The 25,725-nt window shown below is 36.4% G+C and overlaps 1 protein-coding gene across 1 annotated transcript in view; it reads right to left on the reverse strand.

Moving 5' to 3' along the window:
• The window catches only part of UBR5 (ubiquitin protein ligase E3 component n-recognin 5), a 138,201-nt gene that overhangs the window by 78,666 nt on the left and 33,810 nt on the right, over nt 1-25,725 (reverse strand). The window contains exons 2-9 of the mRNA XM_007463255.1: nt 20,466-20,510; nt 20,009-20,090; nt 19,461-19,537; nt 18,606-18,725; nt 7,744-7,933; nt 7,387-7,546; nt 6,650-6,799; nt 4,677-4,888 (exon numbers count right to left, since the gene is read on the reverse strand). Coding sequence (XP_007463317.1) covers nt 4,677-4,888; nt 6,650-6,799; nt 7,387-7,546; nt 7,744-7,933; nt 18,606-18,725; nt 19,461-19,537; nt 20,009-20,090; nt 20,466-20,510 — 1,036 coding nt within the window. The remainder of the gene's footprint in view (nt 1-4,676; nt 4,889-6,649; nt 6,800-7,386; nt 7,547-7,743; nt 7,934-18,605; nt 18,726-19,460; nt 19,538-20,008; nt 20,091-20,465; nt 20,511-25,725) is intronic.

Consider the following 25,725-nt stretch of genomic DNA (forward strand, 5'->3'; position numbering starts at 1 on the left):
GCCCAGCCGCTCCGCGGCATGTGGGATCTTCCCAGACCGGGGCACGAACCCGTGTCCCCTGCATCGGCAGGCGGACTCTCAACCACGCTTCTCTTCCTCTTTACGACCTCTTCTCTTTTTGCTCTTACTTCGTTATTAAAGTACATTTGTGACACACCCAGCCAACTTTCAACAGATACTTCCTGGAAGCTTCCATATGTCGATTTAAAAAAAAAAAAAAAAGACCTTCCTCACCCAACTTCCACTTCTAGAACCTTGAAGGCAAAGCAGAATGACCAACAATTTTGATCAATTGGTCCCAACAGTGATGCTGCTTCAAATAATTTAAGGAGCCAAATGGCATGGGACTATTTCCTCTCAACACCATTCAAAGAAACTTGAGAATAACATACAACTCTACAATTCAAAAGGCTGGTGGAGAATAAATTTTCTTATTTTTCCTAAACTATATGAAAATAGATCCAGAACAGTAAGCGATACGACTGTAAATTAACAATACTGACTTGCTGAATCAGTTTCGTTTCTTCATCACCCACCACACAACTTTTGCCAAATTCTCCTCTGGGAGCTTACTGGAAATAAAGGATGTGTGCATTTTCTAATTTGAAAGGGTTTGTTTTGTTACAGGGCACAAAGCAGAAGTTTTTATGTTCAACTTCAGACTTACTTAGTATGGATTTTTTCTGTGTAAGTTTTCTCTGCCCTTTCCCCTCAGCATTTACTACTTAGCTCTTACCTTTGCATTCTTACTTTTAACAGTCTTTGTTACTATTGTGGCTGCATTTTTTATTCTCTTATCAGTCACTTTAGATTCTTGTTGGAAGTAGGTTGGTGTGTATATATATATATATATATATATGTGTGTGTATATATATATATATATATATAGTTACAATGTAAATGTAGGCATTCAGCAACACAGAACTAAATTTCTAATCTGAGAAAAGTAAATTCCAAAAATGACTGAGAAGTGAAAATGGAGCCATGTTAGATAACTGCCTAATTGAAGGATTGCACCTTCCCATCAAAGTAACTCTTAGTCATCACTCTGGCCTCCTGTGATTCCCCAAAGCCTCTTACACCTAATTCCATTATGGTACTTACACCAAAGTATTAACATCGTTGTTCTGCCTTTCTACAAAACTCTCACCCTAACACCTGAACAAAAGGCCTAACACACAATATGCATTTAATCAAGGCTACTCAATTACTGACTGGATGACCCTCACCTCTGTCTTCATGGAGCTTTCAACATCTCTACAATTATTAATTATGTTTTTTTTAAAGATGCTGAAAAGTTAATGAGGGGAAAAAACTTTATGCTTTTTTTCTTTCTTTCTTTTTACCTTTTGACCCCTTCGCCCATTTTTCCCACTCCCCACTTCCGACAACTTCCAGTCTGTTCTCTGTATCTATGAGCTTGGTTCTGTTTTTTTTTTTTTTTTAAGATTCTACATTTAAGTGAGAGCCTATGGTATCTGTCTTTCTCCAACTAATTTCATTTAGCATAATGCCCTCAAGGGACATCCATATTGTCGAAAACAGAAAAGATTTCATTCTTTTTTTTATGGCTGAGTAATACTGGCGCGCGCACACGTGTGCGTGTGTGTCCCCATCCACTGATGGATGCTTAGGTTGCTTCCGTATCTTGGCTATTGTAAAAAAAAAAAAATGCTGCAATGGACATGGGGGTAAATGTATTTTGAGTTAGTGTTTTCATTTGCTTCTAATAAATACCCGGAAGTGGAACTGCTAAATCATACAGTAGTTCTGTTTTTAATTTTTTAAAGACCCTCCCTACTGTTTTACCATAGTGGCTGAACCAATGTACATTCCCACCAACAGTGCACAAGGGTTACCAATTATGCTTTTATACTAGTTTTGACATTTAAACCAAAATAATTTATGGAAATAAAGTTTAAGGTTACCTCAAATATTTTCAGTTTAAGATTATACTGTAAAGGCTTAAAGAGAACATTCATTCCACCATTAAAGGAGCTTTATTAGCCTAGAAAATGGTGAAATTTTGAAGAAGTAGCTGTTCCTCTAAACAGGTGGTGGGAAAGTCAAAATTATTCCAGATAACTTAACAGTGGAATTTCTCAGGCACTCTAACAAAAGGAAGAATGAAAAATACCATGGATACTAACCAAACTTACAATTTATAAATACTGGATTAGGTCATTTCTGAAATTAAGCTGGGACACCCTCTTCCCACCCCCCCCACCCCACCAAAAAACAAAAAAAGAAGAAAAAAAAGGGAGAGAGAGAGAAAGCAAAAGAGACAGACTACTTCCAAACAGTGCATGCTGACGCCCTATACCTCCCTGCTCTCTCCACCTACCTCTCCATCTCCTATCAGGTTTGCCCCAAAACCCTTTTCTCCTCCTGAGGGATCACCACCCCCAATTCTGGAGGACTAATAACGCCCCACATAGTACCTGTTTCTTCATGTGGAATGTATCCTATGCCCCTGTATGATCATTTTGCACACTGTTCTAAAAGTAAGGTCTTTTTTCCCTTTAACAACTCTGCATTCTCTTTCTGACTGTAGCATTCAGCCTTGCAAAACAATCATCTAGTGGTTTGTTGATAACTGGGATAATGCTTAACAGCTTAATTAGGTTTATGCTGTTTTCTTTCCCTGAACTGAAATTTTTGATGTCTAAATTTCAATCACAAGCTAATAAAAAGTAGTTCTTCAGTGACATTTTAAATTAGGTTTCTCTTTAATAGGAAAAAAAGGTATAGGTAGGATATACTTTGTTGCACACACTGCTATTTCTCCTTCATTCGATGTCTAAACAAACGAAGGAAATAACACACTAAGTAAGTAAGGCCTGTACAGTGTCAAGATTTTATGATGCATTTAGTAACTGTCTCTGAAAACAAGCTATACCCAAAACCATGCCTATCAGTAAAGGCCAACAAAGACCAGCTAACTCTAACAGAGGGTACACTGGCCAGGGAAAAAGCTTGCTTAACTCATACTGTTCAAAACACTTTCAGATGTGTGACAAAGAAGCCTACACTAATATGTATGCAATGGCACTATTAAAACAAGATTAATGAGTCCTCTATTACTTCCTGCCAATATGACGTAGACACAGCTCTAGCATGATCAAGGCAAGAGAAACAGGAAACAAAGAACAATGTAGGGGGAAAAAAAGAAATGAAAAAGAAAAAGCCCAATGGTTTAAATCACCTTCTACCATATGAAGTAAAAGAAGAAATTGGAACATTTCTAGTTTTATGGAAATAAGTACGAGAATGCAATTCAGGGAAAGTCTGTCAGCTGCCAAAGAAAACAGAATAACCTTTTGCTTACAAAGAGGCTGATTGAAATTCATGTTCCTTCTTGCATTCAAGCTTTCCACATGAGCTGAATACAGAGGAAAATAAATGAACTACATCAAGATTCACAATAACTATGAAAAATAAACAAATTCAGAACACTAAATAATATTTTTCCTTTAATATCCCAAATTCAACTTCAAAGAAAGAAAAGAAATCTACATCAGAATCTCCTTATCTGTTAGAGATAACCTTCAAGTTCTTATCTTCTTTTACTTCTACTTTAGAAAAGTTCCTATCCAACTGGCTCTGGAAATAACAGGCACTCCAAAAAACAGGTGAAAAACCCATGGCTTCCTACAGGAGCCTTTGAAGATAAATTACCAATTACTTAAGACAGTGAAACCTACACACCATCAATAGACTATGTCTATATGGGAAAAGAATCTAAAGAAGAGTGGATATATGTATTTGTATAACAGATTCACTTTGCTGTGCACCTGAAACTAACACAATATTGTAAATCAATTAAACCCCAATAAAAATAAAAGTAAAATAAAAGAATGTGTCGACTCTGTTTCACTTGTAGCAGTGATGGATTTTTACAGATTCAAATCAACTTAAATCCTGCATGCTTTCTAGAAGCTAGTCATTGTACTACCACTCAGGATGCAGAGCATAATTCCCCCAGTCCACTCCTGTTCAGCCTGCTTTGTCTCCCACAGCTTTTAGAGCAAAGGGCCTGTCAGAATTCACTGCCATCAAACGGGAAATCTAACTAATCAAAGAAACACAGATCCCTAATCTTGCCCTGACATGCATGCTTGTAACAATGACCAGAAACCTGCCCTGCAGAAAATGGGGTACTCTTGACAGTACAAAACAAATTCCTATCAAGAAATATACCATTGGTTACTGGTATAATTACCACCAGAAAAGAAATCCTGAAACAGAATGCTGATGTATTATCTGGAACTACCATCCTTATTTCTCTGATTTACTTCATCAAGTAGAAAAAGAAATAGCACCACTGGACACATCTCCTTAAAACGACTCCTGTACTGTCAAATAAAGATGATCTACTTATATTTAAAACAAAACAAAAATATCACTTTACGTCTGCATTTTATTTTTATTTTGTATTTTCTGACCGCGCCATGCAGCATGGAGGATCTTAGTTCCCTGACCACGGATCGAACCCATGACCCCTGCAGTGGAAGCATAGAGTCCTAACCACTGGACGGCCAGGAAATTCCTGTGTCTGCATTTTAAATGACAGTACGAAAATCTGAAATAAAACAGAAACCTTTTTGGGGGGGTGGGGGGGAGTGCCAGGAATTCAGTTAAAATGGAAAGCATGGGTGGGGTTTCTTTTCAAATACCTTATCAGGCCACCACTGCAAATCTTCTCCTAGAGACACTGGACTTTGAACAGGTGTATTCTTCTTATCCAAGTTTGGCTCTCCCTCCTTGCTGGTAGAGCCCCTTTCATTATCAAATGAGGCTCCATCAAGCCACCTTCGTTCACGTAAACGTAAAACGGATTCACGTTCACGCAACAGCTCAGAGTCTCTCTCTAAGGGAAGAAGGAGAACTGGTATGCAATTGGGTCACACCAGTGGGATAAAAGTAAGCCACTCTCTAGTAAAGACCCTTCAGGATGCAACTAACAGCAGTTTATCCACTCACAAGAATTTAATGTAAATGTATATCTAATAAGCTTGACATGCAACATTCAAAACATTAACTCTTTCAAGTGAATGTATGAAAATTATAAACTAGTATTTTTAAGCACTATGTAGAGGCAGACTTTTCTGAATTCCAACTATATGCTTTTAGAGCAGAACTGCTTTATTTTAAACTGGATTTTGGATTTTTTGGCTTTCATTAAAAATGTTTACCGTAACTTTTAAATTTATTAGAAAATATTCATAAATTAAAATTTTAACCCATTAGATACATAAACCAAAAAAGAGTATTTGTTAGACAGTCTACACATACAGATTAAAAAAAAAAAAACAAATCTTGAAAAGGGTAAAATAAAAATCCATTAACATTAACTATAAAACTTTTGATAATCCAAGCCCTTGTTTAGAGTAATTTTATAGGCTGGATTTTTATGGAAAAGTCTTAAAATTTCTGAGAAACTGGACAGAATTTTTCTTTTGAGAATCTTTATAGAAAGATTACTTTACAAAAATGCTTCCCCTGAAACTGGCCTACAAACTTTTTAAAACCAGTTTTTTTCAGCTTGCTCACATATTATTTTTTAAATAGGCAACCAAAATAAACTTTCCAAGACTTGGATAGTAAGGATTAAAAACAATATTAAGTTGAACCATATAAAACTGCCATCCATGCAGATCTAACATGGTCAAGTACCACCAATTTCATATGGTTCAAAGTAAAACAGATGCCCACATAGAATGACCTAAGGAAAAGCAAAAGGGAGAAATTTAGAAGGAGTTTTGTGTTAGATATTGAATATCTTAAATGCAATACTTGATGCATTTTAGGCAGTAAAATATGCACTTATTTTTAAAAAATTTTTAAGCTGTTACATAATAGGTTCAGTACACTAAAAGATCATCGTAAGTCTGTTATTTTAAAACTGCTTTCAAGTACTAGGTATTTGCAATAAGGTCTTAATATAAAACAGCATCCTTTCCAGTTTACTAATGATAAGTAAATAATATATCTGATTCTTGCCTGTTATTTCAATCAAGCAGTTTTACATTCTGGAAAGTAAAAATACTGACTTACAAAAGTTAAAATGCAAGCTAAATCCATATCAACATACACAGAGAAAGGTTTATATTTGTATGATTTCAAAATCTTCTTTCTAAACTCTACTGTGTACTATACCTTTTCAAGATTTCAAACTTCTGAAAATATCATTTTAGTACGATAAGCATTTCTATATATTTACTATTGATCAATCTCATTCTAATAAGTTTTTTCATATTTCACTCTTCCTACTAACCAGGGTTTAAAATGAACAAAATAATCACTTTATTTTAATCAAATAAACTAAAGAGACTTGTTATCTGAATGCTGCATGTCACCATAAAGCAGAATTCTGCTTTTACTTCAGAATCCATATTCCTAATTTAAAAATACAGTTAGGTAAGTTGTAACCCTTTACATATATGCTACTATGTAGATAAGATCATCTCTAAAGTTCTACTGTGGCTCTTCAAACTCAAAAGTAACTATTTTAATGCCAAAGCATCCAAAAACACTAACAAGTAATGATTTCGTCTACTGTAATATTAAAAGTTCAAATACAATGAATTCTACCACTATCTCTCCAAAGAGTCAGCCAATAATCACAAAGAAATAAATGCAAAATTACCTCGAGATGAGCCTAGCCTGGAAAGTGACGAACGACGAAAAGAAGGGTAACCAAAATAGCTAATGTCTTCAGAAAACATGGCATCTGCATCAATAATGACACTTGGGTGGGCGGAATGAATGTCAGCATCAAGAAGAGACATAAGATCCTCTATAAACAGAAACAAATATAAATGAAGCAGATATAGAGAAAAAAATCTGCAGACCATTGAAAAATCCCTGAAAATTAAAACATTAAAATCAGGGACTGACTACTGACATAACCTGATAAGAAAAGCAGTAACCACCTAGGAAATACAGTTAACATTATTGACACAGATTTTAAGGAACATCAATTGCATGATTGCTGCTTGGGCTAACTACTAAATTACCACAAGAAAAAAAGATCACTATTGAAAATTCTTGTGACATCACAGAAGGTCAAAATCTAAATGCAGTTCAGTTATTCCATATTCAGTAATAAGGACATCAAAATACAACATTCCAGAGTCATCTGTCAGCCAGTGATAAAGACATGCACATACATCCATGTCTTTATAGGACCAAACACAAGTCCACTGAGCAAAAACATTTTCCCTTAAAGAGAATTTTACCATCAAATCAAACACTACAGTGAGAAATATCTACCACCTTGGAAAGAACAGTCAGTAAATCTATTGCACTTTAAAATTCCATTCCCCAGTCAAAAAAAAATCTCTCCCTTCAGAGATGAGAAAACCATGATGGTGATCAACCAACCTCCAGGCAAATAAGATTCACTGGCTGTATCATCCCCATCATCTCCATCTTCATCATCCCGGCTAAGTAAATTATTTACAGCAAGGTTTACATCAAGATTTGTTCGCTGAAGTTCTCGAATAATGACACTTCTGGATTTGCCTTGTAAAACAACTTGGGCCTGAAATAAAAAATAAAGAAGAGTGCTCTGCTAATTATCTTTTTCATAACTTCTTTATTAAAATCAGCTTTCTAGGATCAATACAGAAAACCAGTATTTCACAATTCATGATATAAATCATGACTACAGCCTGCTGTATTTAGTTAAACCTCACCCTGTCCTGCTATCTTACGTTAAGTGTTCTACAAGATCCATACCTGTGAAATCAGCTCCTCTGGAATCACAGATGCTGGAATAACTGGCTGGGGTTGACTGCCCAAAAGCCCAGATCCTCGATCCCGTCCCGTCCGAATTACTCGAGTCTGTCGGCGAGAATCTCGAGCTCCAGCTGACGACCTACCAGAGGATCCTCCTCCACTTCCACCCACTCCAGAACTCCAACGACTTCTAAATATTGGAGAATTTAAAGAAACAGCATTTTAAACAATCATTCAGAAAGATCGCTTTGGGTCTCATGTTCATTATCTTAGAATATGATAAAGCTATTTTTCTAATTGACATAATATGCTATAGTAGTATTTTGACAGAACAATAGAACTGAACTTTAAAATAACTGTTCCGGGCTTCCCTGGTGGTGCAGTGGTTGGGGGTCCACCTGCTGATGCAGGGGACACGGGTTCGTGCCCCAGTCCGGGAGGATCCCACATGCCACGGGGTGGCTGGGCCCGTGAGCCATGGCCGCTGAGCCTGCGCGTCCGGAACCTGTGCTCCACATCGGGAGAGGCCACAGCAGTGAGAGGCCCGCGTACCGCAAACAAACAAACAAACAACAACAAAAAAAAAACACTGTTCCAATTTTTTTTAAATGCTGAAGTATAAACTCACTTTTTAGAAAGATATATACCACCCTTTTGCATCTTTAAAAACAATTTTTAAAAGAACCACATACCAAGAATTTCTAGTCACAGCTCTAAAGTGAGTTATAGAATACACCTCACCTTTGCGTGAAAGACCTATCAGACATAACTACTAACAGTCTGCAGCACAAAAAGTAAAATTCAGAGTTTAAAGTTTAAAGACACAACTAAATGGAAAGACACCCGTGCCCATGGGTTGGAAAATTCAATATTGTTAAGATGTCCATACTGCTCAAGGCAATCTACAGATTCATCAAAATCCCTATGAATATCCCAATGGATTTTGTCCCTCAAAGGACATAATCAACAGAGTAAGGAAGCAACCTATAGAATGGAAGAAAATATCTGCAAATCGTTTATCTAATGAGAGGTTAGTATCCAGAATATATAAAGAGCTCCAACACTCAACAACAAAAAAAATCAAATAACCTGATTAAAAAATGGGAAAGAATGCGAACAGACATTTCTCCAAAGATAATACACAAATGGCCATGTAAGCATATGAATAGATGGTCAACATCACTAATCATGAGAGAAATGCAAATCAAAACCACAATCACCTATCACCTCACACCCATCAGAATGGCTACCATGAAAAAAAAAAAAAGAAAATTACAAGTGTTGGCAAGGATGTATAGAAACTGTAACCCTAGTGCACTGTAGGTAGGACTGTAAAATAGTGCAGTGCTATGAAAAACAGTATGAAGTTTCCTATTAAAAATAAAACCACTATATGACTCAGCAGTTATAATTCTACATATATATCCAAAAGAATTGAAAACAGAGTCTCAAAGAGATATTTGCACACCCATGTTCATAGCAGCACTATGCGTAAGAGCTGCATGGTATAACATTGATTGTTCTCAATTAATGTCTCGATTTGATCGCTATCAACTTCAACTGGTCTACTCAACCATGGAGCATCATCATCCAGAGAGAAATCTCCAGCACGGAACTTCGCAAAGCACTTCTGACACGTTTGATCAGTCACAGCACCTTCCCCATACACTGCACTTTTTTTTTTTTTTGGCGTTTCAGTTGTGTTTTTACCTTTCTTGAAATAATAAAGCATAATATGCCGAAAATGTTTTTTTTCTTCCATCTTCAATATTAAAATGGCTACACAAAAATTCACCAATTTTGATTAAGTTTTTTTAAATGCACGCTGATATGACAGCTGTCACAATACAATCTAACAAAATTGTTTCAAATGAAGTTTAAGACAACTAAGCGCCACTAGAGCCATCTTACGGGAAAACCGAACAAACCTTTTGGCCAACACAGATGAACCTTGAAGATATTACGCTAAGTGAAATAAGCCAATCACAAGAAGACAAATACTGTATGATTACTAATGTAAAAGGTACCTAACGTAGTCAAATTCATAGAAACAGAAAGTAGAATGGTGGCTGTCAGATGGTGGGGACAGGGGTAAAGGGAGTTGTTTATTGGATATAAAGTTTCAGTTTTACAAGATGAAAAAGTTATAATAGAGATTTCCTTCACAACAATATAAATATACTTAATACTATTGAGATGTGCAGTTATAACCGTAAAGATAGTAAATTTTATGTTATGTGTTTTTAAACATGATTTTAAAAATATAGTCATGTGTTATCAAAGAAAGCAGTACTCTCAAGAACAGACAAGTTTTCTTTTCAACTTATATGCTTTGTGACAATTACGCAACAGAAAATAATATAGGATCAATGAAACATACAAACAGATATTCAAATCAAACATTAAATCAGCACTTCTACTTCATGGTTTCCTGTAAGTTGTCAAAATTAAGTCAGGTGGAACCACTCTTTTGGAAGTTTTTAACAGGCAAAAGCTACATATATTATTTCAACTTGAAAACAGGAGGAACCACACTAAAGAGTCTTAAAAAGATATAAAATTAGGGTAACTATATGGCCCAGTTTGCCTGAGATAATGCCAGAGTAAGCCTACTGTCTGAGCCTATTATTAATTTCACTCCAAAACGCCCCTATTTAGACATTATATGGCCAAAATAAATATAAGTAATGACTCAATATTTCTACCGAAAAATGCATATGATTTTCCCCCTAAGCGAATAATACTGGAAACCTGATCAGATATACTATCCAAGTACACATCTATTCCTGGCAGACCTTACAGGTATCACAAACTCAAATCTCCACGAGAGGTAGATAGGTTACTTATTTCTAAGCAAAGTCAAGACGACAGGGAAGAGTGGAGAATACCTGCGTATCCAGAACATTCAAATTCTTGCCTTTAAGCCAATTTGCAATCTCTGCTACACAAACCCTCACCTGAGGTTAGTTGAAAGACAAAGGTCAAAATATCTCTGTCTTGCCCATTCATTAACCTGACCGTTACCATGGAGAATACCACGTTTTCGTTTTCCCACTTGCACCCGCAGTGCAGGATTTCTTCTATCAGAATCCAAACAATCTACCAGCCGACCAGCCTCAACTACTCCTGAACATTCCTCTAACCAGCTTGCTATCCAGAGAAAGAGCAATGTGTTAGACTAAGTATACATTAATAGAGGTTTATTAGTGGTCACAAACGACAGTACTGGAATCCCCTTTTTATCTATAATTACAGTGAGTTATATAATTTTCAATACTAAACTCAAAAATAATGGAAAAGGGCTTCCCTGGTGGCGCAGTGGTTGAGAGTCCGCCTGCCGATGCAGGGGACGCGGGTTTGTGCCCCGGTCCGGGAAGATCCCACACGCAGCAGAGCGGCTGGGCCTGTGAGCCATGGCCGCTGAGCCTGCGCGTCCGGAGCCTGTGCTCCGCAACGGGAGAGGCCACAACAGTGAGAGGCCCACGTACCAAAATAAATAAATAAATAAAATAAAATAAAAATGGGGCATCCACTTACTTTGTCGAAGCCCTACAACCTACTACCTTACCACCTTTTTAGACTGGGGCCCACTTCAGCTGTTTACAATTACAATGGCCTGCTTGGCTTTTTCCTTTCAAATCCTGTACTATTAGTTCAAATTAAACTCCAAAGGAAATACAGTAGCTCAAACCAATGAAAATCAGCTTATACCTATCATCTATTATAGCCAGTGATAACAAACAATGGAATAAAGAGACTTTTGATACTAATATTTCCATTTTAAACATCCTATTAAACATAAACTCTTTTCTAAAAAATATTTATTTATCTATTTTTGGCTATGTTGGGTCTTCGTTGCTGAACGCGGGCTTTCTCTAGTTGCAGCGGGCAGGGGGCTACTCTTCATAGTGGTGCGTGGGCTTCTCATTGCGGTGGCTTCTCTTGTTGCGGAGCATGGGCTCCAGGCGCGTGGGCCTCAGTAGTTGTGGCACTGAATCATTAAATCACTCACTTCAGTAGTCCGGCTTAGTTGCTCCACAGCATGTGAGATCTTCCCAGACCAGGGATCGAACCCATGTCCCCTGCACTGGCAGGCGGATTCTTAACCACCTAACCACTGCGCCACCAGGGAAGTCCAACACAAACTGTCTTTTTTTCTCCAAATAAAGTTGGTGTTCTTGCCCTTAACCTGGTCTGAAATAAGTTTAACAAAAATATACAGGAGATTTTTAAAATATCTCCCAGGATAAATTTCAGTAATTATGAATGGGGAAAAGACAGCAGCTAGAAATCCTTAGCACGTAAACCTGCCAATTTAGTGAAAACACCAAAGGGAAAAATATTCAAAGTCCCAGAAATTTTGACTGCTACGTATTCCTAAGAATGACTAGTTATAATAAGTGATCAATTCTCAATTATCCATGCTGATGGAAAAGAAAAACAGTACCAGTCATCCCAAAGCTTTCAAATGCAGCTCTCAAATACAGAGACCACTTGCTCCCTAATTCACAACACTTCTCTGAACCCAAAGGGAGCAAGCCAGGACTCCGAAGGTAAGGGGTTGGGGACCAAGGTCTGTGGGGACAGTCTCTTTCACATATGACTGCATTTGGTAAATTTGCAGATAAAAATCCCCTCTGGGGACTCAAGATCTGTCTGTTCTAGATTCTCTATTACATATAGTAAATTGCAAGCTTCTTTAAAAGTTTATTGTAATCAATACAAATGGGGGAAAAAAACTATACAACTCAAGAAAAAAATTTTTTTATGAAGGATAGTATTTTTGACTCTAAAGTTTCTTAATTTACAGAATAACGGATCACAATTTCACCATCAACAAACTGAGAAAAATTTCAGAGAGGCCAAGAGAAACAATCAGCCTTTAATAAGTGCTTACATTTTATGGACATCTGCAAGACCAAATAAAGGTAAACATATGGCTTAGCCAGTGGGACACTGTGACATTTTTCAAAATTGCAATTCAGAAACCCAATGCTAAAGAAAGCTTACACAGAGTCCACTGTAGGGGGGAGGGGGAGGGGGGAGGGAGACAGAAATACATGAGTCAAACAGGAGTGCAAGCCAGGGTGAGTAAGGGGGACTCAAATTTTAATGATTCTCTCTACATGTTAAAGCCTTAAAATTAGCCCCAACCTTCTTTGGAGTAGGTCTATTGAGGCTTTATTCAAGCTCAATTGTACTACTTTATTATTATATTTGTTGCATATGTTATTAGCAAAATCATAAAATTCCACTACTCTCAGTCATTCTGTCAGGCAGTCTATTATAATTGGTTATATCCAAGTTTTATTTATAAAGAGAAGAGGATTTAAATCTAGGACAATTTGAGCGACATAAACAGCAGTGGATTATAAACCATAAAATAAAACAAATATACGAGACCATAATGATATAAATAACTCAGTAGAAACAGACATAAGGGGGCAAGGAGGGAAAGTTCTTCTTCACAGTCAAATTTCAGTTAATGAGTACAAAAGAAATAATGAAAAAGTTTTTAAAAATCACTATTTGGGGAGTTCCCTGGTGGTCCAGCAGTTAGGATTCGGTGCTTTCACTGCCATGGCCTGGGTTCAATCCCTGGTCAGGGAACTGAGACCCCACAAGCCACGCAGCATGGCCAAAAATAACACAAAAAAATCACTACTTTGCCAACACCACAGTAACAACTAAAGCAAAAAACCACCAATGGATGGTAAAATTAATGAGCAAAAGTATGATGGAAAAGAGGATATTTACATAGTCATGAAATATCTCTCCACAAAATACATACGAATTACAAAGGGGAGAACAGTAACTTTATAGTTGAGAAGCCTGGCAAACACCACCTTAACTAAGTGATCAGAGGTATAACCATCACCAGTGATGAGACAAATCAGTATCATGTGCCTCCTGATATGATGCACTGAGAAGGGCACATCATCACTTCTGTGGTATTCCCATCAGAAATGCATCACCTGCAATGCCAATCAAAATCCCAGCAAGTTTTTTTGTGGGTATCAACAAACTGATTCTAAAATTTATAGGGAGAAGCAAAAGACCTAGACTAGCCAACACAATATGGAAGAAGAACAGAGCTCTTCTGACCGACTGACACTAACCCAACTTCAAGACTTATTGTAAAGCGACAGTAATCAAGACAGCGTGCTACTGGAGAAAAAAAATGGACAAACAGATCAGCGGAATAGTAAAAAGAGTCCAGAAATAGACCTCCATAGAGTCAACTGATCTTTGACAAAGAAGCAAAGGCAATACAAAGAAGCAAAGACGGCTGATTCAACAAATGGTGCTGGAACAACTGGACATCCACATGGAAAAAAGACACAGACCTTCATAAAAATTAACTGAAAACTGATCACCGACCTAAATGTAAAATGCAAAACTATGAAAATCCTAGAAGATAACACAGAAGAAAATCTGGACGACCTTGGGTTTGGCAATGTCTTTTTAGATATGATACCAAAGGCACAATGAAAGAAATAACTGATAAGCTGGACTTCATTAAAATGAAAAACTTTGGCTCTGTAAAAGACACTGTCAAGATAATGAAAAGAAAAGCCACAGACTGGGAGGAAATATCTGCGGGAGACATATCTGATAAAGAAGGCTTATCCAAAATATACAAACAACCTGATGGAAAAATGGGCCAAAGACCTTAAAAGACACCTCACCAGAAAAGATCTACAGCTGGTAAATAAGCATATAAAAAGATACTTCACGTCTTATGTCATCAGACAAATGCAAATTTAAAAAAACAAGATACCACTACACACCTATTAGAATGACCAAAATCCAGAACAATGACACCACCAAAGGTTGGTAAGGATATGGGGCAACAACAACTCTCACTCACTGCTGGTGGGAATGCAAAACGGTACAGCCACTTTAGAAAACAGTTCAGCAGTTTCTTACAAAACTAAACATATTCTTACCATATGATCCAGCAATCGTGTTCCTTGGTATTTAACCCAAAGGAGTTGATAACTTACGTCCACACAAAAACCAGGACACTGCTTTATTCATAATTGCCAAAACTTGGAAGCAACCAAGATGTCTTTCAGCAGGTGAATGGGTAAATAAACTGTGATACATCTACACAATGAAATATTATTCAGCACTAAAAAGAAATGAGTTATCAAGCCATGAAAAGACATGGAGGAACCTTAAATGCATACTATTGTACTAAGTGAAAGAAGTCAAGCTGGAAAGGCTACATACTGTATGAATCCAACTATATGACATTCTGGAAAAGACAAAACTAAGAAGATGGTAAGAAGATCAATGGATTTTTAGGACAGTGAAACTACTTGATATGATACTGTAATGGAAGATGCATGTCATTACAAACTTATCCAAACCCACAGAACATACAACACCTAGAGTGAACTTTAATGTAAACTATGGACTGTGGGTGATGATATGTCAATGTAGATTCATCAATTGTAACAAATGGACCACTCTGGGGTGGCCGGGGGTACTGATAACAAGGGAGGCTGTACATGTGTGGGGACAGGGAGCATATGTAAAATCCCTGAAACACCTTCTCATTTTTGCTGTGAACCTGAAAACTGCTCTTAAAAAATAAAGACTTTAAAAAAAATGCATCACCTGGGTTTAATCGTGAGGAAGTAATAGACAAATTCAAACATTCCACAAAATACCCAGTCAGTTTTCAAACTCATCAGGGTCTAGAAAGATAAAGATTGAGAAACTGTCCCAGATTGGAGGAAACTACAGAAGTATGACAATAAATGCAACATGGGATCCTGGATTGAATCCTGGAGCAGAGAAATGGGACAGGCGGTGAAATCTTTATAAACTCTGTAGATTAAGCACTGATCAGTGTTAATTTCCTGGTTTTGATAACTGGACTATGGTTATGTAAAATGTTAAGATTTGGGGAAGTTGGGTGACATTCTGCAACTTTTTAAAGTCAGATTATTTCAAAATGAAATGTTAAATTTAAAAATAAATAAAGAATACAGGATTAGGAACAAATGCCACTACATAAATGTATAAACTAAATAAGGGATCAGCAAACTTTTCCTGTAAAGAGCAGAATGGTAAATCATTTATTTATTAGGCTTTGTAGGCTAATCAGTCTTAGTCATGACAACTCATTTCTACCATCTTAGCACAAAAGCAACCACAGACAGTAAATAAAACATCAAGCATGGCCGTATCTCTGTAAAAATAGGAGGCGCCGGATTTAGCCTGTAGGCTGTAATTTGACAACCCCTCAACTAAAAAAAGAACTAAATTTTAATCTCTAAACAGGTAAAGTTTCATATAGTAACAAACATAACTTATTCTTTCTTAAATATAAACAAACGTTTTGCAGATTTATCAAATAAAATGAAAATTCCATTTGTTATTACATATTATTTTCAGAATTCTTTACCATACACTGTTGTTATGTTATGTGCGTGCACAGAACCATTAAAAGGAGATATCTAACATTTTAATAAAAACCAGAGCTATGTTTCCTATGAACAGTTCTAGTACAGAATGAGCTAAAGGATGCACTCAACTAAATGACCTCCCTCTGACCTCAAATTAAATTTAGTTCGGCATAAAAACAAAAAAGAGAAAATAAGTACCTTGGGACCTCAATTTTTAAATGTAACTTTACCTAGAAATTCAGAGTCAAAATAAAATGTTTAAAAAACATCTTCTCCTTAATTATATTTTCAAACAATTTAATTTGCTTCTAGTTATATTTCTCTGATCAGCCTCTGAACATATATGCTGACTTGACTGATTTGGCATTTATCTAACCATTAAACGAGTAATTTCAGAAAATTTGGCTATTCAAAAATCAAGGTATAAAATGAATAAAATCATCTGGCTTGGAATCTGTATATGACTCCTTTAGTTGACAGCATATCAACTTTAGATAAAATGGAAGAAGAGTTGAGTATAGTTTAAAAAGTAAAAACTTTACAAATAATTTTAAAAGTAAAAACAAGGTGCAAAGTTCCAGTTATAAAATAAAGTCATGGAGATATAATGTACAGCATGGTGACTATAGTTAGCAACACTGTACTGCATATTTGAAAGTTGATAAGAGAGCAGATCTTAAAAGTCCTCATCACAAGAAAAAAAATTTGTAACTACATATGGTGGTGGATGTTAACTAAATTTCTTGTGGGGATCACTTCACAATACATTTGACCCTTGAACAACACAGACTGAACTGTGTGGATCCATTTATATGTGAATTTGTTTCAATAAATATATTCGAAAAATTTTTGGAGATTTGCAGTGATTTGAAAAAGCTCACAGATGAATCAGGTAGCCTGGAAATATCAAAAAAAATTAAGAAAAAGTTAGGTAGGTCATGAATGCATAAAATATTTATAGACACTAGTTTATGCTTACATAGGCATAAGGTGATATTTAATATAAAATTAATAATGTGTTAGTTTTCTTACTGTTTTACCCCTTTGCTTTCATAGAATTACATTACCATACATAATGCTTCTCTCTCTCTTGGTTGGAGAAACTGCATATCAGCCTACCATCACAGGTAAGTGTGTTTTTTTGTTTGTTTTTTTTTGAGGTACGCGGGCCTCTCACTGTTGCGGAGCACAGCCTCCGGACGCGCAGGCTCAGTGGCCATGGCTCACAGGCCCAGCCACTCTCTGCGGCATGTGGGATCTTCCCGGACCGGGGCACGAACCTGTGTCCCCTGCATCGGCAGGCGGACTCTCAACCACTGCACCACCAGGGAAGCCCAGCGTGTTTTTTTTTTAATGTAACAATGTTTCTAATACTGTATGATGAATATGACTATATATATATCATGTAATACTATATGCCATAAAATTTTTATACCAATTCATTCATTAGTGTATAGGTTAGGCTACCATGAGGTAATCATACTGCTGCTGCTTTGCTATCAATTCATGAATCACTATACCTGTAAATAAATACGAATTTTTCACATTATCTCTTCCTTTTTGATGTCTAGTGTTAGTAATACATATAACATCTAGAGTTTTGTATCATATAGGACAATACTGTCATAGGTAATGACAGACAATTCATCTTATAAACAGATGATGTAAACTTACGGTATCAATAAGTACAGTACTGTTAATATATTTTCTCTTCAGGATTTTCTTAATAACACTTTGTTTTCTCTAGCTTACTTTATTATAAGAATACAGTACATAATACACATAACATACAAAATATGTATTAATCACCTGTTTAAGTTAATGGTAAGACTTCCAGTCAACAGGAGGCTATTAGTAGTTAAGTTTTGAGGGAGTCAAAAGTTACAAGTGGGTTTTTGACTGTGCAGGGGGTCAGTGCCCCTAACCCCTAGATTGCTCAAGGGTCACACATATATACAAACACTGAATCATTATGTTGTACACTTGAAACTAATATAATGTTATGTGTCAAGTATACCACTATAATGTTTTTAAAGTAAAAACTTCATTAAAGGCTGTAAAGTTCAGTTACATCATCATTTCAAGCCTCACTAAATTAATTCAGAAAGAACTACTATATTTGAACACTAGAAAGAAAGAAATGTTAGATTTTTTTTACCCAAGAATTAGTCACAAATGAGACCAAAGATAGTATCACTGAAAATTTTTAAATGACACGATAAATGCATGCAACCATTATACATTTTTAGAAGGACAAAAACGTAGGTTAGCTGTGATTAGCCTATGTGGGTTTTTTTTTTATCATGGTGGCTCACCAGGAGCGACAGGAGCCCCTGCTCAGAGTTCAGGAGTTCCCTCACTCCATCACTGGGTAACTCTGAAATGAGCACTCACAGAGCAATAACCCAGACCCGCGGATGCCATCTTCTGACCACAACTTACCCCAGGGTGTTGCCTGCCAGCCTGCCCAGAGTCTCGGAACCTGAGAGAAACCACGGGGAGTCGCTTGTCCTACCAGGCCTCGATGTCCTCCCTGCCCCCGAATTGCTATTCAACTTTGACCTGGGAAAAAAACAAAAGGTAGAAAATTCACAGAACAGTCCTAAAATCTCTAGGAACAAGCCAGGTCTCACTACTCTGGGACTTACTGTGGTAAAGTATCAGCCTAACAATTCTCTGATTACTGTTACTGAAATGGATACTTCAGACCAAAGAGCAAACCTAACAATTTCTAGCCTCATAACAATCCAGTTCCTGTTTGAAATTGTTTTCACGGTTTAACTGCAAATGAATTGTTCCTTAGATTTTTTAAAGTAATCATATTTTCCTTAGAAGCAGTCAACTGAAAGTCATCATACATTATCTAGCAACCTTTTTTATATGACGTCACTTATAAAGGCCAAAATTTTAAAGACTCCATCATTTTCAAATTGAGCTACTTGACTTGGGAATATTAAAAGGGAAAAAACATGATCCGAAAAGTCAGTTCACTCAGAGGGCAGATCTGTCTTGGGCCCTACCACATACACATCATTCTTCTGGTAATCTATTTCTGTTAAGTGATCATTGACTCCTTTGCTACTTTTAATGCAAATATTTTAGCTATAAATCACTGCTTGCATAAAAATTAAAATCAAACTACAAAGTAACCATTTCACTCTATTTTAAGCATCTCCTTTTCTACAATGCTTTTTTTTTTTTTTTCAATTTGAGGGTTCCCAAAAATCAAAACACAGGTGTATTATAATATCTTTAAGAGCTAAATATTTATTAAATGGAAAGAACATAATGTCTTACCCATCATTATTGTCAGGTTTACCCAATTCCAATCGGTCTGGCTGTACTGAAAAACCGATCCTGCAAACTCTACCATCCTAGAAGCAAAGAAAACAGATGAAACTTCCGAAGTAAAAATGTGTATTAAAACTTGAATTTATTCAACGAACAAATTATGTACCTATCACTGTCAATTCAGAAGGCAACAAATAAGCTCCCTTCTAGAAGGGACCCACACCTGAGCTGGGGAAGTATGGTTTGTATACATTATCATAAAACCAGTAAAAATAATTTAAAATATCTCCATCTAACAGAATTCAGAGTAAGGAAATGACCAGATAACAGGAACTTCTCCATTCTCTTACTAACTAGTTTCAACCTCTAGTAAATCATTTAAGCCTTCTCCGGGCCAGAGGATTTATACAATAAGGAAATGGAACTGGGTGGTCTCTGGAAGAACTACTGCAAGAAACTGCTGTTTTCCACAGTTGAAAAGGAAGACACATGATGACGCACAGCTGTATTTTAACATCCATTTTCATTTCTCTACCGTAGAGTAAACGGTTTACCTCAAGAAGAAAGGCAGCATGATTTGGGCCCACCACACACTGTTTAATGGTAGCCTGTTCCAACACATTCAAAGGGGGATGGCTGGGAAATAAAGAAAAGTATGCAAACAAAATTATTTTTTAAATGGCAAATGCATCCTAGGGTTTTTTAGAAAATCCAATTAACAAAAGAAAAAAATTGCTAGTAAAGCCTGTTTTAAAAAACTAATATTTACATATTTTAAAGGAATAATTGAAAAAAATTATTATATCTACATAGTCATTATAGCTCTTTGGTATGGCAGAGTTTTTAAAAATCAGTGTGAATACCAACTATAATTCAAATGAACGCAACCCATAAAAATTTGATAGTTAGATTAAAATTTTCTTAATAGCTGCTGCCTAAATATGAGTACTTTTTCCTAATTAAAACAAAATCATTCTTTTCAGGAAATGTAAAATACCTTAAATCTCCTACCTGTTTAAATTATATTTGTTCAGTTTCTCTGAAACTTCCCGTAACCTTTAAAAACAAAACAAAACATGAATAAACCACATGTACAAAGCCTTTGTAAGCAAAACAGTTCTGATTTGGTGATCTCTAACAGTAGCATACAAAAATTTTACTAAGCAAGAATGTTTTTTATATTATCTTTGATTTCTGTCCCAAAAAAGATCACAACTCAACCCTGCAGTTGCCTTCCCTCACCGCCTCATTTGCAACTTCAGTCATCATCATCTTAGTATTTTACAGATGAGGAAACTGAAGCTTCTAGAGTTTATTTAAAAAACCAGCAGTAGAACTGGTACTTGAACCAACGCCCAATGGAAAGCCAGCTTTTAAACACCATACTACATGTGCCAAGAGACTCTTGAATGTACACGTACATGATGAAATGAAAATATTTGGGAAGCACATATCTATTAAGAATTTAATATAAAGAGGCAGAAACAATGCAAAAGCCAAATTGACTTAAGGTGAGAATAGTCTCAAAAGTTCCTGAAGGACCTTGTGACACATAATTGTACAAATTAAAACCCATATCTATAAAATAAGGATAACACCTCACATTTTTAAGAGTATTGAATATGCTTAGAAAAATCTCAAAGGGCTGTCTAACAGAAAGATATTAACTCATGTTATCTATTATGATTTTGCTGTTTCTCTCAAAGAAACAGTCTTGAATTAATATAAAATATTGTAATACTCATTTAAATTGGGCACTTTTGTCAACCTAAGGAAGCCATTTTATAATACAAAGATGTATTCAAATGTAGAGATTTTAAGAGTTCAATTCTATTAAATTACCAAAACAAATGCCTTTGAAAACTTTTCCAGAAATTATTCTCTTTAAAATAAACTGAGCATTTTAGGAACAACAGGGGGAAAAAAAGAACAGTAAATCAACAGGAAATTCCGTAAGTTTTGCTTTCTAGAGAGTGACAAAAATACATGAAATCAAATTTCAATCATTCGTCCTAACAGATGAAAGTGGTATACATACTCAAAATTAATCATGTCTTAAAGCCAGTTTAGGATTTAAAAGCTACCACCAATCATATAACATATGGCCAAATAATCTAACTACTTTGATAAAGAGATTCTAATAGGAGCCAGTTGTCCTTCAATTTTACTTTATCCAGTAAAGTTCTAACCACTGTTCAACGATGAGTAGTATCTTTCAAACACTAAAATATGCATAAGCAAATGTCCAACACTAAATCGTATTTCTAAGCAAAAATAACTTTCAAATGATGCCATACTTAATTTGTCTACCAAGAAGTAAATACTCACAAGTGATTTTATTCTCACTCCCAAAGAATAGTATCAGATCATGTGTGACTTGGCCCTCAATAAAATACATTTTCATTTTTCTAGCCTTTCATTAACAAAAATGTGTCTTCTTCAGTCCTGTAAAGTCAAGCTTTTTGACCAAATCCCAGTTTGCTCATTTATAAGGCACATATCTGTGTTTCAAGGCAAGATAAAACACCATAAGAATAATGCACTGTGGAACTCATGAGCTCTGAGAGAAGGCTGACTAGAAAATGGGGAGAAGAAAATAGACTAGGAGGCTCCAAACTGAGAGGCTCCATTCTGGGCAATAACAACAGCCCTGAGAAGACCCGGAGCAGAGGCAGGAGTTCTCTTTCTCCTCAGCCCACACTGACTATGAGTAATTTATAAAACTCCTCACCAGACTACAGACTAGAGCCAGACTGTGAGAAAAGACTAAGAAAGGTTTTATTTCCCAAAAGCCATAGTAGTGACACTTTCGAAAGATAACTTTTTTACCAGCATACAACTAAACCCATTCATTTCCATTCCTGTTTTCTTAGCCCAAGACTGTCTCTAGCGTTTTCACAAAGAATACGGCGGTGGCCCAGGGGTTGGGGGGGGTGGGGGGTGGCCGGCAAAACTTGTCAAAGCTTTTTCAAAGCTGGACAATAACTGAGATTAAGAATTAAATGATGCTTTCATGGCTCCAAATATCATTCCAGGCAAATAATATCTATAAAACTAAAGTAAGGTTTGAGGATATCAAGATGCTAGAAAATAACAAGTCAAGAACTCAAAAGCAAATTTCAGGTTAGGAAGGGGACAGAAGAAATGTTTACTGACATCAAATTTTCTAATATTAAAAATCATGGTGGGGGCTTCCCTGGTGGCGCAGTGGTTGAGAGTCCGCCCGCTGATGTAGGGGACACAGGTTCGTGCCCCGGTCCGGGAGGATCCCACATGCCGCGGAGCGGCTAGGCCCGCGAGCCACGGCCGCTGAGCCTGCGCATCCGGAGCCTGTGCTCCATAACAGGAGAGGCCACAGCGGTGAGAGGCCTGCGTACAGCAAAAAAAAAAAAAAAAGAAAAAAAAAAAAAAAAAAAAGAAAAAAAAAAAGAAAATCATGGTGGACTCCATTTGAAATGTACACCCATTTGTACTGGAAATAATACCCACTGGATAGCAAGAAATCTGGGGTTTACTCCCAGCTCATCTACTACTACCAACTGGGTTCATTTAAGCCCACTAAGTTTCTGGTCTCATCTATGTGAAGAAAGACTAATAGTCCTCTCTGGTTCTTTTCAGTCCTGAAATTGTTATGAATGTATGAAAAGCAAATATATCAATGGAAGATATTTATGTAATGTTTATATGGAAACAGCACTTACTAACTGTCATATTCAATTTCATCTTACCCATCTGAAACTTTCACACACAAATTAATTTTATGTGGACACTTAGAATATTTCCCCAAATATCAAATTTGTTTAATTTCTTAAATTCAATCCGCAAAATTTACAGAAAATATATCATTTTTCCAAATCTCAAGATAGTTATCATGACTAAATTGGCCCCATACACATTAGTTTACATGGATCCCAGATAACACTAACAAAGAAACCTTCAAGCAAAGGGGAAAAAAAAAAAAAGGTACTAACTATAAAATAAGGAGTACTTTGTTCCCCTTTACATTATAGTCTTCAGCAGACATGTAAATCCCAGAACCGCAGGCCACTGATCATATTCATTTAAATTTACTGAGTTACTAAATGTCTCTACAAAAGTATTAGGCACTCATCTAATTTAAAGGATCTTCCTCCAAAAGCTTACAATGCTTCAAGTTATTAACTATATTTCCTCTCACAGCGATATTAACAAAAGTTTTCCCTGTTTTTAAAGTAAAATGTAAACCACCCTACAGCTCACCAATTCCATTTCAGAATAAATCTTTACATGTGATTGTGAAGGAAAACAATTTTAAGAACACAGCATAACATTACAAAATAACCTAACAGCATTTAATCTCATTTCAGAGACAGGCAGGAAAGCCTTTGTGAGGTGGCTAGAACACACAATGGATAGGTAAGCAGTGAGCTTCTGACAATCCTTAGTACTCCTACACCAAAGATTTATCCTATATTCTGATTCAATAACCTATTTCATTCCTTCAAGTTTATAGACATTTTACAGATTGAGAGGCTGGAATTTTTTTTGACCACCAAGGTAAGGTAACAGCAAACTGATGTTAATAGAGAAATCAGTGTAACAGTACTTGCTAGAGGGTAACGTATCTCATAGCTGCCCTTGAAATTCCCTACAATTTCAGTCTCATTTCCCCCAAATTTAACCTTATAATTTCAAAGATTAGTCATCTTTTGATGGCCCTCAATTGACAGTAGCACTTAACACAGGTTCTTCGGTTTTACAATTCCCTGCCCTAATCCTAAATCCCCTGCCATCTGTTCAGACACACACACCCCTAAAATGAAACCTGTTAGATTCCTAGCTAAATTTCTAAAGGTAAAAAGTTTAGGTATATCTGGATTCCTAAAAGGCTCCAGTTCTCCAGGACATAAAGATATTCCTGACAGCCCACCTTCTACAAGATGATCCTTTTGCTATCCCTGGAACTGTAAGATCAGGCATACCCACCCACATTTCACGTGTATCAGTACTCACTTTAATGGTAGAAAGTGGCATAATCTGCCCCCAGTACATTTCCTCCAGGAACATTATTATTATTTCAGGCCCAGCTCAAATGCTACCTCCTCCATGTACTTTTCTGGTAGCTCTGATTTTCTTCCTACATAAATCTACAGCTTCTCCCTCACAAAGGACCTTTACTGTCTACTTGACATTCTAGTCATTTGTGTTTCAATCTGAGCTAGCTTCAGACTTGAAGCAAAGAAGAGATAAAACTTACCAAGTATTTCCCCACTCTTCCACTTCTTTACAGATAACAGTTCCAACAGTGAAAAATGTACAATAATACTTGTTACAATACATTTCAGAGGCAGAAAAGATTCCTGATCTTCAACTCAACAAAACTACTCCTTAGGTCTTCCACCTCAAATTGAAGTTTAGGACAAGCAAGAAAAGTGTGAATATACAGATTTCTTTTAGGATAGTCGCCCATACAAATCTTGTAAGCAGACTAGTTAACACAGCAAAAACATTTAATAACTCACCACTCACCAATAATCATATTAGCAAACTACCTTTAAAGTGACCTCACTCTACTCTCTAGATAACCATCCATGGAATAAAACTTTTACAGATCCATTTTGGAGTATAGGCCTTAATAATTCATACAAAGAAACAACAGCCAGTCAGTGAAAGGTTACCTACAACACTAAATCATAGACTCCTGCAGAAAATGTCTTAAATATCACCTCTTGTCATCCATGTCAGAGAAGGCAGGTATTGCCAAAATGCAAATGTACCCAGATTACCTTCCTGCAGAAGAAGAAATACTGTAGGAATATTTCTGACATTTCTCCAAAAGCAAACTATCTAAAGTTTAAAACTTAAAACTGAAGAAGCAATCAAAGGGCACTTTTTTGTCCCCTCTTGGAGCAAAGACTATGTTACTAGATAGATGGCAGAGAGAGGCGCCAAACCCACCTCCAACCACAGAACATGGTCTTTCCACTATATCGTCATGCACTTGCCTGAGTATAGGGAGTACGTCCACAACACTGTTCCTTTATACAAACTACTGCACCACACTATATATATTGCCCCTCTGAAATCATTCCTAGCATGCCAACTATCCACATCATCAACAATAACAATAAATTCAAGCTATCACACGATGGTCCTGCCTGGCAGCCACTGTAATGTGAGAAAAGGATGTACTTTGGGCATAGTTGCAGAGGGCATTTTGAGATGGCCATTTACTTGTGCCAGGCACATTCCCACCCCCACCAGCAAACTGAAAGCCTGGAGCTAGCTTATT

The sequence above is a fragment of the Lipotes vexillifer genome, unplaced genomic scaffold (genome assembly GCF_000442215.2).
Source record: "Lipotes vexillifer unplaced genomic scaffold, Lipotes_vexillifer_v1.1 scaffold1829, whole genome shotgun sequence".
NCBI lineage: Eukaryota > Metazoa > Chordata > Mammalia > Artiodactyla > Lipotidae > Lipotes > Lipotes vexillifer.